Source organism: Rhipicephalus sanguineus, chromosome 1 (genome assembly GCF_013339695.2).
Source record: "Rhipicephalus sanguineus isolate Rsan-2018 chromosome 1, BIME_Rsan_1.4, whole genome shotgun sequence".
Taxonomy (NCBI): Eukaryota; Metazoa; Arthropoda; class Arachnida; order Ixodida; family Ixodidae; genus Rhipicephalus; species Rhipicephalus sanguineus.
This window is the reverse complement of record NC_051176.1, coordinates 73,587,297-73,602,244: the sequence shown is the minus strand read 5'-3', so window position 1 is coordinate 73,602,244 and position 14,948 is coordinate 73,587,297. Positions and strand designations below refer to the sequence as shown.

At 44.9% G+C, this 14,948-nt stretch overlaps 1 protein-coding gene across 1 annotated transcript in view; it reads right to left on the bottom strand.

The window, feature by feature from the left end:
- Positions 1-12,985, bottom strand: part of LOC119400160 (uncharacterized) — a 46,396-nt gene extending 33,411 nt beyond the window's left edge. The window contains exon 1 of the mRNA XM_049418836.1: positions 12,441-12,985. Coding sequence (XP_049274793.1) covers positions 12,441-12,775 — 335 coding nt within the window. The 5' untranslated portion in view covers positions 12,776-12,985. The remainder of the gene's footprint in view (positions 1-12,440) is intronic.
- Between the last annotated feature and the right edge of the window lie 1,963 nt (positions 12,986-14,948).

Genomic DNA, 14,948 nt, shown 5'->3' with positions numbered 1-14,948 from the left:
GTACCAGATCATGCACAAATTGGGGGAGTTTCCGCGCTTATATTTATACTTCGGAACACTCAGAACGTTTCTCGTAGTTGAGTAAGCGCGACCTAAAACGCGCTAACTGCAGTAAGACTCGGTGACGCTCGCTTAAAATGACTCGCAGCTAGCGCGAACAACCTTGCAATCACTGCGAAGGTGGCGCACAAAGGATGTAGAACGATTTGCACACTTGGGCACTCGAATCATTTACTTGCGTAAGTATGCAAAAGCGTAAGCAAACGACGACTGGCAGCCGAGGCCAAGCTGTCACGATCTTTCGCGAACAACTTAGGTGTTCACCCAAGTAGTGCGCAAAGGCATGCAACAAACATGAATGCACAGATTGCAGAATAAGAGTGAGAAACGTGTTAGCGTATTTGACTAAGCATCAACACTTTTCGTCAGCGAACGCTTCAACCCACAATGATCGAAGTGCTTGCTGCGCACCATCGGAAAACGCCTTGCCGTTCCGACACCTCTCAAGCCAATATTGGTGATGTTGCACGACGCCGGGATAAGAATGAAAGCTTATAGGGAACCCAAGCTCAAGTTTGCGGCGCGACGACAGCGCCGCGCCAGCCGCGCCGCGGCTCTGTCGGAAAGCTCTGGAACGTGGCGCGGCCGACTCAGCCCATTTCACGGTAGCGGTAGCGCACGTGCGCACGCGTTCTTCTCTCGGTGCAGATAACTGGGAGGCCGTCAGCTGGGTACGTTGAACCGAGAGGCTTGCTGTGCGAAGCTGCGCACTTCCACGATGGCAGAAGCGACCCCGCGGAAGCGCAAGCGTGGTCCGAAGTATTGCGGTTTAGTGGCCAGCCACAACAGTGCAGACAAGGCACACGATTCACGTGTCAAACTGTATCGGCTCCCGGGCGTGTCGCACGAGAAATAAAGGCGGCAAGCGTGGATAGCTGACAGCGCTGTCTCGCCTTCTATTTTGGCTGTCTGAGTTCATCGCTTTCGTTCGTTCCGACTACCTGAATCGGTAAGTAACGGGTCGCATGCACGCAGCGACTACAGTAATGATTACTCGCTGTCTTCTCGCATTGTTAAAGACCAGTTACGGTTGTAGGTGAAGCAACTTTGTGTTTTGATTCCCCGTGCTCGTGAGACCTACCCGTCGTTGTTGAACGTTCACATTCGCGTTATACCGTTAGCGTTGCGCGGTTGGTTGAATTCAACTGAACTCCGCACATTGTCAGAAGTTCGGCGCCTGCATTTCACGCGTCGGGAAGGCTGCTTTATCACGCCGGAACGGACGTCTGTGCATTTTCAGCAAGCTTTGACATCGTTCTGCAGGTTTGCTTTGTTTTTGTCACTTTATTGGGGTGATATATATTTAAGCCGCTAAATATAACTGGCACTTAATACATGCTTTGCAATTGCAACCTTGAATTAACCACCTTCTGACTTTGTGCGATTTTCTAGCCGCGTTCACGCAACAGGTTTTATACGCCTGTCAAGTCGATATCATAAAAAGAGACTGCAAGCATGACGCGAGAGCCGAAAAAACGAGGCGAGCCGTTCATCTTGCTTCACAGTGGTTGAAGCTCAGCTAGCTGCCTCGCGTCTTAATCGGCGGGTGATTCTCCAGCGGCACGGAGGACTTGACTCAAACCTTCTCAAGAAGCAGTGCCATGGCCGTATAATCTTTTTTTCGCACGCCGCAAACGTTTGTTCACGAAAGTACACGGCTGCTACTGTAAGCATGCCATATCAAAACAACAACCATATGATTCGTAGTCCACGCCGCAGAACATCGATAGCGTGTACGGCTTCATTTCGGAGTGCATGTGGACCATTATTCATCTTTAACATGACAGAATGAGACTTACCTCGAGATATACGTCCTACACGTTGTAATCGCGACTTGGGAAATGCATTATACAATGTCGTTCATTGTATAACTTTGTCTCCTGCCTGTACTTTATGTATACTATAGTTGCATGGATCCAAACTAGCATTCTGCTAAGGATCCAGATGTTGCTAACATGTTTTTGTTTTACTGTATTTCGTTTAATGATAATAAAGTTCAAAGTTCATTTCGCTTTGAGTCGGGCGTGGTTGTCGTCGATCGTCTGCTCTTCACCGTTAACGTGATAGCCTTTCTCATTTTATCAAGTTCGCTTTTCGGAAGCGCCAGTCAAGCTTGAAGATCCTTTTGAAGCCGCACTGCACGTGGTACATTGTGAGACGCCACAAGTGCACCGGGAGAGCTCTGCACGTGCACGGAAGCGAGCGGCAACGCGGTGGAGAGAAGGAAAAACCCTCGCTGATCACGCCCCAGTTTCTCTTTTTCTGCCAGAGATGGCGCTGCCTGTCAAGAGCAGCAGCGCCGCTAAGCGTTGCTTGGGAAGCCTATATCTATATCTAGCTCTGTGCAACACGTGCGGCATTGAGGAACCGTACAATACGTCCCCTTGGAAATTGAAACGTTTTTGACACCTACGGAGTGCATAATGACGATATAAAACAGCAGCGCCGTACACTTTCACACACCGCACGGGCGACGATCCACACTAACACAGCGGTGGTGCTGCCACCTTTAGGTCGACCTCGCGGCCAATACCTACGACACGTTTCTTCCTATCGCTTTCTGTAATCATGCTCGTATTTTACATAATGAACTTCTTTAAACGTTCAGCGACAGTGGCTACTGGATCACGAGGATAACCTACATCTAAAAGACGCTGTAACCTGTGCGATAAAGCTATCACTCATTTTGTGCTCACACGACTTGGTGAGGGCAAACTTAAGGCAAGGCATGGCTATACCGTTTTTACAACTTTCCAGTGCTTTGACGCAAAATTTACCAGCGGTTTTGAAGATCAAGGAGAACACAGCCAGCATACGTGGTTCTTCTGAAACGTTAAAGTAATGTCTAGAAATTGTATTCTATTATTCTGGGACAGCTCTTTAGTAAAGATGAGCCCTCCTCCATTTAATTCAAATTTTTCGCTCACTGAGGTTACCACGGTTTCAAAGTCATTACCACTACAAAGAACCAAGTAATCGTCCACATAACGAAAAACCTTAATAATAGAATTACCTAAGGCGCTTTCCAATAGCTTGTCAATCTTGCTAAGGTATATATCACTAAGAACCGGAGCAACCTTAGAACCAATACATATCCCCGATTTCTGCACCTAAACACCTTCCTTCCAACCTACCAGCGTCAACTTTAAAGACATGGAAAGAATTTCTAGAAAAGCCCCCCTTAGAAACACCACATTTATCGGTGAAAAACGTCTCGTGCCCTCGTTCGTTAATACAGTCATTAACACATTTTAAGAAGTCCTCATGTGGCAAGGAGTAACAAAGGTCTTCAATATCCATACTAAAAGCTTTACAACAGCCGGGGTTCTCCTCTGAGAGAAACTGAACTAGCGCCTGAGAATTACGCATACGAAAAGGGTCTGAAAAAAAGGTTAAGCAGCTCTGCAGAGAGCTAGGTACAGCGACTTGCCAGGTGCCTTTCTCTGAAGCAAGTGCTCGAAATTGAATCTCGTTCTTATGTGTTTTCGCCGAAAAAAACAATTCTAAAGTAAGTGATTTAGCCTTTTTGACATTACAAGCTATTCTCTCATAGCTACTTCTTAGCCAGGGCTGGGCAAAGATACTTTGAAATTGTATCGCGATACGATACAAGATACTCAGGCAAAAATAACTGTATCCGATACGATACTTGCCAATTGTATCTTAAGATACTTCGATACATTAGCAAATTTGTTTTTATAGACCCCCATAACGTAGTAGCGACCGCCTATGCACGAAAAGGTTTTCTTGAAAATTTCTTTCATGTGACCAATTTTGTTTGTTAGTATCAATTTTGTTAGTATCAAAAGTTTTGTCCTTGATCAAAGTGCATTAGTTTACTTCAGACAGAACTTATTGGGGTTTCTTTTGACTGCTTAACAGGATAGCTCTTCACTGACAGCTGCTCTTGCTTCGCATTTTTGTAATTGATGGGAGTCACTGCTCAGCTTGCCGACCAGCTAGCGGGTCGCCATCTAATCACAATAACTTCAATAAGAAGCCTTCGCACGATGGCGCAAACACCGGTGTGGAGTTTTACCTTTGCTGTTAAATACCGTTCACGCAACGCCGAATCACCGGTGTACAGCAGCAACAACGCTGCTAGCGACATTGTGACGCATTATGTATATGTATAGCTCATAAAACTGCAGTGACTTTTCATATTCTACTTATCTACTGGCGTAAAACGTTCGTTATCGATATACTCATTAACGTGTCATCTTTTAACAATTTTTCTTTAACGAGAGAACATGTGTACCCCAGAAATGCCTATACCTATTGTATTGTCACGTGGTGGTGACGATGAAGAAGGCGGCAGTCACTCTGGTAGAGACTAAACTGCTCATTGGGAAAGCTTGTGCCCAGAAAACCAAGTAACTCAAAGTACAAGCAAAGCACGCTGTACATTGATAGCGACAAGTAGCCGGCCTTCGGTATTGTGGTCGTCGGCGGAACGCGTATTCTTTTATACATCAGCGATCGAACCTTCCAGCGTTAATAATAATATCTGGGGTTTAACGTCCCAACCTTCCAGCGTTACCGCTGGTGCTCGCATAAGCTCCCGAATGAACTAGAGTGGTCGCGTCCTGCGCATAATCTTAATAATAATTGTTGCGGTTTCGCATCACAAACCACGATATGATTAAGATGGACGCCGTAGCGGAGGGCTCCGGAAATTTCGACCACCTGGCGTTCTTTAACGTGCACCTAAATCTAAGTACACCGGCCTCTAGCATTTGGCCTTCATCGAAATATGGCCGCCGCGGCTGGGATTTGCGCGCAATCTTAACGGAACAAAATGAAATAACCGCAAAAATTTCGAAACATCGCGGCGCGGCTTGAGCCGAGCGCTGCTAATATTTCTTTGCGGTTTAAACCCGATCACACCAAAATAAAGAAATAAGAGCGCGTGGAATTATAGTTGCACAAATCGTCGCAGCACACCGCTGCTATTCACGCTATTACCACCTGTAGCTCCGATTATCTGGCGATTAGTAATAGCAAAAAATATTAGGGAGGCCTGAAAACGAAAAACAAATATACGTAAATAAAACAGAAAAGCCGTTTTGTATCAAACATTCATTGTGAATAAGTATTGAAACACGATAGAGGCGGTACCCCTAATAGCTATGGCAATTAAGCATGAAGTATCGTCAACTTGTTAATGTAAGACAATAAAAAGATTTACTGCCTATGAAAAATTGACTGAAACGGCTCGTTGGGGCGCTCATGAAAAAAGCGGATAATTTAGTATAGTAATGTTTTTCGAACCCCCTTCCTAATGACTTTAGGATGGCTCCTAATTATTTCCATTATTATAGTGCAAACTCAATTTTACTGTTTTACTAAGCAGTAAGCAGGATGTTTGGTACTGTACAATACCAATATTTTCGGCAGCGGCGGCGGCACCCTGCGAGCACTGCTAACCTCGGAACTGATTTTACGTTGTCGCAGGAACCTACGCTATAGCGGTGCTTGCCCTGCGGGCCCGTGGAGGGACCGCCATCGTACTCAGCTGCTAAAAAGGATCGTCTGTGCGCGCATTTGACAGCTCCGTTGACTTCGTCCAGCCTGATTTGCATCGCTGTGCGCTTCGGTACCACTGCGCAGGCGCCACTCTGACGAAACGAAGGAAGATAAAAAGCGTCTTTCCTGCGGTGGTGTCATTTCGGCAGCGGCGGCGGCACCCTGCGAGCACTGCTAACCTCGGAACTGATTTTACGTTGTCGCAGGTCAGTCATTAGGGTTCAACCACTTTCTTGTTGTTTCCTGTATAGTGCCACCGCTGCCGCAGGCCTCTTGTTTTTTGCAATGTCGACATTGTGTTCATCATGCCATCTGCCTATATCTGCTGAGTGTGTTTCTGTGGGGTGTAGCGAGTGCAGTGGCATGTATCATCTCGGAAAGTGTGCAGGAATTGCAGAAAAGTCTTTCAAGGCGAAAAATGCTGCCCAGAAGGAAGCATGGCGGTGTCCACCTTGCCGTAATGGGGGTTCAGCTTCAGCCCAGAATAACAGCCTAGAGGTATCAGATATGAAAGCTATTCTTGCTTCCATTAGTGAAAAACTTGCAAGTCTTCCGCTGTTGACAGAAAAGGTTGATGGGATGGAGCAGAGCCTGAGGTTCATGTCGAACAAGTTTGATGATTTTGAAAAAACAATCAGTCGCCAAGACAACGAACTTAAAGAACTACGAAAGCAGGTGGCGGAACTGGAGGAAAGAGAGGTTTCTCGCCAAACCACACACAGTGAGCTAGAGCGACAGATAAATGAATTGGAGTACAGAAACAGAAGGCTGAACTTGGAAATTCACGGAGTCCCTGCAGGGCCAAATGAGAATCTGATAGAATCGCTAAACACAGTCGCTGACAAGCTCAGAGTCCCTCACCTGGAGGCATCAGAGGTAGTGTCTGTCCACAGACTTCCAGCCAAACCGGAGAAAATACCAGGAATAATTGTTCGCTTTGCTCAACAGCAGACTAGAGATTCATGGTTAGCAAAGAAAAGAAACTTGAAGCAGTCTGACTCAGCTGTTTTTGTCCAAGAAAATCTGACTCGGCACTGCAGGGAACTGCTCAAGGAATCGAAGAACGTAGCTAGGGATAAGAGCTACGAATTTGTTTGGTACAGTCACGGTAAAGTTCTTGTGCGGAAGACGACGGGGGCACGTGCGGTTCAAATTCGGAGCTATGATGACCTTCATCGACTTTAGATTACCTAATCCCGGTTGTGCTACTTTGTAAAAATAATCAGCATGAGTTCTCACCGCTATTACCTACCAAATGACCTGAATGATGTTGTATGTCAGCTACCTCGTAATTCATGTACATGTGTGCACTTAAATGCTAGGTCGATAAGAAATAAGGTATCGTGCCTGGAAGAGTTTTTCACCGAGTTTTCATTCAAATACTCGGCCATAATGCTCACTGAAACGTGGAGCAGTAATGAAATGGGTATATTTAAGCTCTCTGGTTACAGGACATTTTATTTAAACCGCCAGAGTGGTCGTGGTGGGGGCGTTGCTCTGTTAATATCTGATACCATTCAATGTGAATTGTTGGATTGCTTTACTCGGACTACCCCTGATTATGAAGTGCTTTGTGTTCGTGCCAACAACACCGTGTTTTCAGTTTGCTATCGACCACCACATGGTGATAATGCCGCGTTTCTCGGTTTTTATGATCAATTCCTGGCATATATGACGGAAAATAAGCATATACTTATTGCTGGAGGAGATTTCAACATTGACGTTGGATCTACCAGCTCTATTTCTCGTGACCTTAATGCTGTCATTACGTCTAATGGCTTCATGAACACAATTACAGTACCCACCAGAGTGACCCTTGAATGCGAGTCAGTTCTTGATCTTTTTATCACAAATTTGCTCGAGATAAATATTAGGTCGGGTGTTCTGTCGTGTTGTATCAGTGACCATCTTCCGATATTTTTATGTGCAGCGCTAATGACACAATATACAACAAAGCCCCGGACAATCATGTTTCAATCAATTACGGAAGAGGCGCTAGGTGCATTTCGTGAAAGTCTATTGCAGATAGACTGGACCGATATAACAAAAATTTTAGATGCAGATGACGCTTACGATAAATTTCTCGCAATTTTCAAACGAACATATCATGTGCATTTTCCGCTAAAAGAACGCAGATTAAACCGTAAATACGAAAACCTTGGATAACGCCTGAGTTGCGTGATCAAATGAAAAAAAGAGATAAACTTTACCAAACCTTTCTGCGAACACGTTTACCAGAGGACCTAGCGGCCTTCAAGAGCTATCGCAACAAACTTACAAAATGTTTACGGTCCGCGAGAACACACTATCAATCTACGTATCTTGACGTTCCTGGGAATCGTTCCGACGTTTTATGGGCTAGATTAAACACCCTCCTACATCGTGGTCACACTACCGCCCCTGTTTCCGAGCTGAAAGTAAACGGCAAAGATGTAGATGGGTCAGAATTGGCTGACGCATTTAATAATTTTTTCACTCATATGACTACAACCGGAAGTGCGGATGATGCTTGCGAGTACGTTAAAAATCGAACATTCAGTCACTGTACTTGTCTCCTATCACCGCCCACGAAGTCTCGTCAACAATAAAAGGCATAAAAAATAGTACCAGTAGTGATGTTGATGGAATTAAAATACGCCCTGTTAAGGAAGTTTCTGATATTATCGCTCCTATTTTAGCACACATTTTTAATGTCTGTTTAACGAAGTACGTTTTTCCTGTCAATATGCAAGTGGCAAAAGTGACTGTACTTTATAAAAAAGGCGATCGAAATGATTTAGGTAATTATAGACCGGTTTCGATTTTACCTGTGTTCTCAAAGGCCTTTGAAAAACTTCTACATACTCGAATTTCAAGTTTTATTGAAAAGCACAATTTACTTACGCCTGCTCAGTATGGATTTAGAAAAAATAAATCCGCTGAACTAGCGCTTCTGGAGCAAAAAGAGTACATACTTACAAAATTCGAAGAAAAGGCACTCGTTCTTGGCGTTTTTGTCGATTTTTCCAAGGCCTTTGATTTAGTAAATCATAAAATACTGCTAAATAAATTACATTGCTATGGTATTCGAGGCCAGGCCCTATCGCTTATGGACTCTTACCTATCAAGCAGACGACAAGTTGTATGCATAAACAACTCTTTCTCCAGTGTGCAACCTGTGCTATGTGGTGTGCCGCAAGGCAGTATATTGGGGCCACTATTATTTAACATATATCTTAACGATATCATAAATATTTCCAACGAGGCTAAATATATCATATATGCCGATGATACCAGTATATTCTTTTCAGGGCATGACATTAACGAGCTTATAAAAACTTGTAACAAAACAATGAAAACGCTAGAAAGATGGTCAGAAGCAAATGCTATGCGTATTAACGAAAACAAAACAAAAGCTGTTATATTTCGAGCGAAGAACAAAATAATTCCATCTCACCAAGATATAATACTGAGTACTCGCAAAATTGAGATTGTTGACAATTTTAAATGTCTTGGCACAATTTTTTTTGAGAACATGACCTGGGATTATCATGTGGGATATGTCTTGCAAAAATTAGCTCAGGTAACAGGTGTAATAGGTCGAATTCGGTATTTGCTTCCAAAAAAAATTAAGCTTTTGCTATATCATTCACTTTTTAACTCTCGTTTAAACTATTGTCAATTGGTGTGGGGTACAACGACGGCTACTAATGTTGATAAAATATACATGCTTCAGAAAAAATGTATTAGGCATATATTCAATGCTCATTTTGTGGCATCCACTAGACCCTTATTTTGTAGCTCAGGATAATTAAGGTGCACCAGCTATATAATTATGCATTAAGCCGAAAATTCAGATCAGAAACTATTAGGCACACAAAAATCTACGCAGTCTAGCCAACCTGCGTGCAAGGAATCTAAACTACCCCACCCGTCATGGAGAGAAGTGGGAGGTTGATAAAACACGGTTAAACTCCGGCAAACAGCGTTATCTTACACTCTTCCAGCTCTTCTGAATTATTGTGACCTAAAAGGTTTTGACTTATTCAACTGCTCATACCACGACATCCATGAATTATTTGCAATATAATACTTGATCTTTAAATCAATAGTACATTCAGTTACATATTTTTTCTCTCAGTCCCAAATCAAAAGTCTTAGATATATATTTGCTTTTTTCACTTGCATGTAGATACTTCTAGGGTTGTAATCTATATAATGTATAATGTTGTAATCTATATAATGTCTTTTTATGCAGTGTATATGTCTTATATTTTTGTTTCTGGATGACGCATTATCATGTTTATCTTTTCTACACAGTGTAATAATTTCGTTTTCAATCTGTGGTTCGTATATGTATTAAAATCACAACTGCAATGTGTACGCCCTGTTGTGGGGCACTGCCCGTGAGGTGCCATATCGCCATGTTTACCACGGTGCTGCTACCGCTCCGACTTTTTACTTTATATTTATTTTCTGCTTTCTTTTTGTATGGGGCTGTGAACTAGTCAAGCTGTTTAACACAGCTTTTTTTTCACAGTCCTTTCTTTCTGTACGACAGAATGGAAAATAAACTTTGACTTTGACTTTGACTTTGACTTTGTATATATACTCAGTGCGCGCCCACATAATTACATATTTGTTTTCAAAATTGCCTTGGCAGAACAGTAAACTCAAGTGATATATAAATGTGTAAACAGTAGCAGACATAAAGCAGACAGTTCAAAGTAAGAATAAAACAGATCTTATTTTGGCAGCACGTTACAAGAGACACGCTGCTGTGACCAGACCAAAAAAAAACATTTCAGAGCCCTATATATAATTTACGGGATGCAAGAGAAGGACAACAAAGAAAGCACTTGTGCTAACAATCAAATTATGAGTTCAAAAAACTCTTTGAATAAAGATAGCAGGAAGATAATAATAATTGTTAGGGTGTAACGTCCCAAAACCACGATACGATTATGAAGAACGCCGTAGTGGAGGGCTCCAGAAATTTCGGCCACCTGGAGTTCTTTAACGTGCACCTAAATCGAAACACACGGGCCTCAAGTATTTTCGCCTCAATCGAAAAGGCGACCGCCGCGGCCGGGACTCAGTCGACAGCAGGCAGAAAAAGATAGGGTACACGAAGATATCTTCTGTTCGGTAAACGCTTGCTCTATTAGATCTAGCATCGGTACTAGTGGTGCTATAGTTAGGATCTTATTTGCCCATTAGTCAATCGCATGTAATTCGAGCTTACATCCACAAAATCCTTCAAATCGCTGATGTGTGAAAGCCACGAGAGGCAAAGCAACGCTATGCTTCAGATTTCGTAACTAAGCACCGCGCAGGAGAGTGGCATCAGAATTTGCGCGATAATCGCCGCACGCGTTGTGGTACGCGGCGCTGGACAGTGGATAAGGGTAAGTATCATGGCACTGGCAGAAGTAAAAAGAAAAAAAAATAGAGAAAACGAAAGGCACGTGAGCTAAACATAGACGTTCGCGCGCTTGCTCTGTCGAGATGCGCGAGTGCTGTCATGTTACTCTGCTCAACGAAAACGGACGCGCACTCCTCATCGCCTGCCCTCACTGGTGGGCTCTTCGAGAAAGATAAAAATATGTCACTGCCCTTAGTTTTATTCAGATGGTTTAGTGGCACCAGTACCAGTCTGAGAAGCGGAGTTGAGCCAGCGATTATTGTTTCGTAGGATGGTGTTCCTATAGGAGTATCTTGTATCTTAAGATACAAGATACATTATTGAATGTATCGGAAATACAGATACAGACACTCAGCTTGCGAGACGTATCGCGATACAGATACAAGATACCCAAAGTGTATCGAAGATAGTATCAAAGATACATGTATCTTCGATACTGCCCAGCACTGGACTCTTCACAAAAGGTCGACAGCACGTTGACTAACTACCGACTGTTTTAGTTTTACCGTCATAAAATGCTTTTTATGGGCATGCGCAGGTAAGTTCTTGTGCCTTCTTTTTTTTTTCGCCGTTGTGCGTATCTTCAGTTTGTCGGCGTTTGTGGTGTCGTGACTTCTTTCTTGTGTCCGTGTTTGCACGCCCTGTCTTTTTAGAATCTTTATAGGAAGGCATACACCGCTATATTATGGAATAAAAAAGAGCATGTTACAAGTCGCGTATGACATGCACTGCTGAAACGTGCAATGAGAAACCCTCAAAGAGGAGCTTTATAGATTATATTGAAGATTGGCACGACGTTCGGGAACGAGAGAAGTTAAGGGATGAGCTGGACAGCTATGTTCATTCTGCAGAGGTGCGCAGAGACGTCCGAAATTTGCTCCAGTGCTGAAAGTCTAAAAACAACGACTGCCCACGCCTTGACAATTTGCAGTGCAGACTGTTTACGTGTGCACTTAGTTGTTGAAGTGCGCACTAGGGGCCGGATTTCGCTATCGCGTTCAACTCAAAGGCGAAGCTTAAGGGTCGCCCAATTTTTTTACCACAAGAATGTGATTTATTTTGTCAAAGCCATCTGTAGCCACATTAACCCTACCTTGCACATGCTGAAACCGATCTCGACGTTCTAAGGCGCCGACATGCCGTGCGGTCAATGTTACTGCCATATCGTGAAAAAAAAGTGAAATTCTATGAGTGAAATTCATTCTCACTAACACACATTTAGCGTTGAATGACAGCTTGCTAAAAAATGCGGATGACCGCTACCGATAATGTCCCCAGAAAATAACTGGTACCGTTTCATCCCGTTTCTGCAAAGCTTAAGTGGGTTAAATGAATTGAATTTGCTACTCGCGCGGATAGTGTTCCTTCCACCCTTGGAGTGTCATTTCACATGAAAAAGCTACGAGCGAGCAAAGCTAGCAACATACTTTGATACAAAGGAGGCACTTACTCTGGAGCAGGAGGGGACATCACCTTGTCTTTGTTGGAAAGTACCCATCTAAGGAGATGTTCCAGGTCGTCATCCTTTGTCCAGTCCCTCCACACTCTGTCGCCAAATCCTTCATACACATCCCAATCAGGCGTGTTCCACTTCTTTCCTTTCTCCTTTATATCAGCGCGCAAATGCATCCTGTTGCAGGGAGTGCTGTCGTACTCCCGCTGCTCGCCTTTGACTGAGTAACAGCCTATCTCATCAGGAACGCCGAAAGTGGAACCGTAATTGAACTTAAAATTGGTATCCACGGCCGCTTCAAGCGAAGGGATGACATCGGGAGGGGTCGCCATTCCCGTATGCGGCCAAGGGCGCTGCGAAATTATCACAATTGGCACGAACGCACCGCTATGGCAGCTGTCTGCTGGCCTTCTGCCTTTCTCATATCCAAAAAATACCGACAAATTGGGCGAGGTGGCGCTCCAAGCAACTCGTATTGTCTAAAGTACGGTGCATTCGTATCATACCTGATAAGTTGCCAAAGTGATTGTTTGTCATCCCGTTTAGAAAGTGATGCCGTTAGAACTTTCTGCAGTACGGCTCATCGCTTTGTGTATGTGTGTGTGTGCATCAGAGCTGCCCTTACTCTCACCGCTCCCCTGGAACAATGCCACGTGCAATACACTGTTGACAATGCGAAATAATTATGTGCGTTCTCAAGCGCAAAAAAAGCACGAACCACGGATTGTGAAGCATAAGTGTCAGTACAATGTCCGTCGCCTGGGAATCAACCTTGTCGCGCAAATATATTTCACCCCGAGTCCCAGGGCTCGCCTTATATAATAACTCATATACTAAAAAAGATAAGCTCGTTTAACATCGCGTGTGTGTTCTCTCTGTCGCAGCCTTGTACACATTTTATACGCATTTTTTTTTCCTTTTTGAATACGTAAATGCTAACTTGCGCGGGCTTGTACTCTCCCGCGTCATCGCTAACCATCATAACGGTCCTGGTGAGATGGTAATTGCGCTGCTGCATGCAGGTCGGATGAGGAAGAAGCATCGGACAATGTCGTATGTTTCACGTAACTAACACCAAATGTTTAGGAAAAGTGGTTAGCAGCAACTGAAATAAACCAAGGACATATTGCTTGCCTTCATATGTCGCTCGTTAGGGCATTCCTTAATGCGCTTAATTAGGTAATTAACTAATATTATTTATGCTAAATTCATAATATGTAGTTTAGGGTCTACTGCGCTTCGCTACGTTCTGAAAACCGTTCCAAATCGACTGATCCAATATTTTGTGGCAATGCATGCATGATGCGTGGCGATTTTTCCGGCGCTTAACGAAAGCCCGTGAAATATGAGAAAAAGAAAGACACGTGCCTGTGTGCAGGCGCTACCGTACTGCAGTGTTCCCAACCGTGATTCGACCGAAACGACCGGCGCGCGGAACGCCAACCTATTGCTTTTCAGGGACGATGACGTTTCGTTGACGTATGTTCGGCAGTGAAAAATGCTGACGCACTGGGAAGCCGGTGCGTAGAGCCGCGGCCGCTCATGTGGGCATGGTCCGCGCGCCAGTTATTTCGCCCGAAGCACGGGTTAGACTGCTGTAGCACGGAAGTGCATAAAGTCACTGAGCTTCTTCGATTTACACGTCCCGTACGGCTTCGGACGGCCCCGGACGCCGGCGATGCATTCGTTTTTCTCGGGGACCAACCGGAGCTCCGCCCTCTGGCCCGGGATCGCTCGGATGCATGTTCGTTTTAAATGCGAATGCATTTCTTAGTCGGGCTATGTGAGGCATCCGGCGTTGTCCGCGGCGCCCTCTCCCATAGCAACAACTGCGGGCGCGCGCGCTTATCCTCGCCCCTAGCAACCGGAGCATGTGGTGCGAGAGAGTGTAGGAGAGGGTAGGTGCAGTGCTTCGCCGCTTCTTCTCTCGCCATTCGCTCTCTCTCCTCCCTGCGCCCCACTCTCCCGTCCGCTAGCGCCTCACTCTCGACCGTTCGATGGCTGGGGGCCTCTCAAGAACATCCGGAAATGTGTGCTCGAGACGCCGCTGTGAAACGCCAACGCCGAGCCGAGAACGCTGGCTCCCCACCCTCCCCTCCGCTCGCGCCTCACTCTCGACTGTTCGCTGGCTGGGCGCCTCTCAAGGCGATGGCAGAAGTCGGTGAAGGCGAATGTCTGACGGCAACGGTACCCTCTCTCGGCGCAAGAAATGCATTCGCATTTCCTCACGATTCCCTTCGGGGAGGTGGGGGCATTTTTTTTCGCGTGCCTGGCGGCCTGTGGGCGGCCCGGGACTATCCGAACGATTTCTTTCTGGCAGCTGGCAGACGACGGCGCGGTGCGTCACGTGTGCTGCCACCTTAAGTTGGACACGGGAAAATTTTCGACATGCTCTTGCTCTCTCTTTGCTTTTCTGTCCGCTTCTCGCACGTTTCTAGATTTCGCATTATCTTCGCACCTATTTCTTGTCGTCGGCGTTGAGAGCCGCGTCGAGCATGTGCGTAT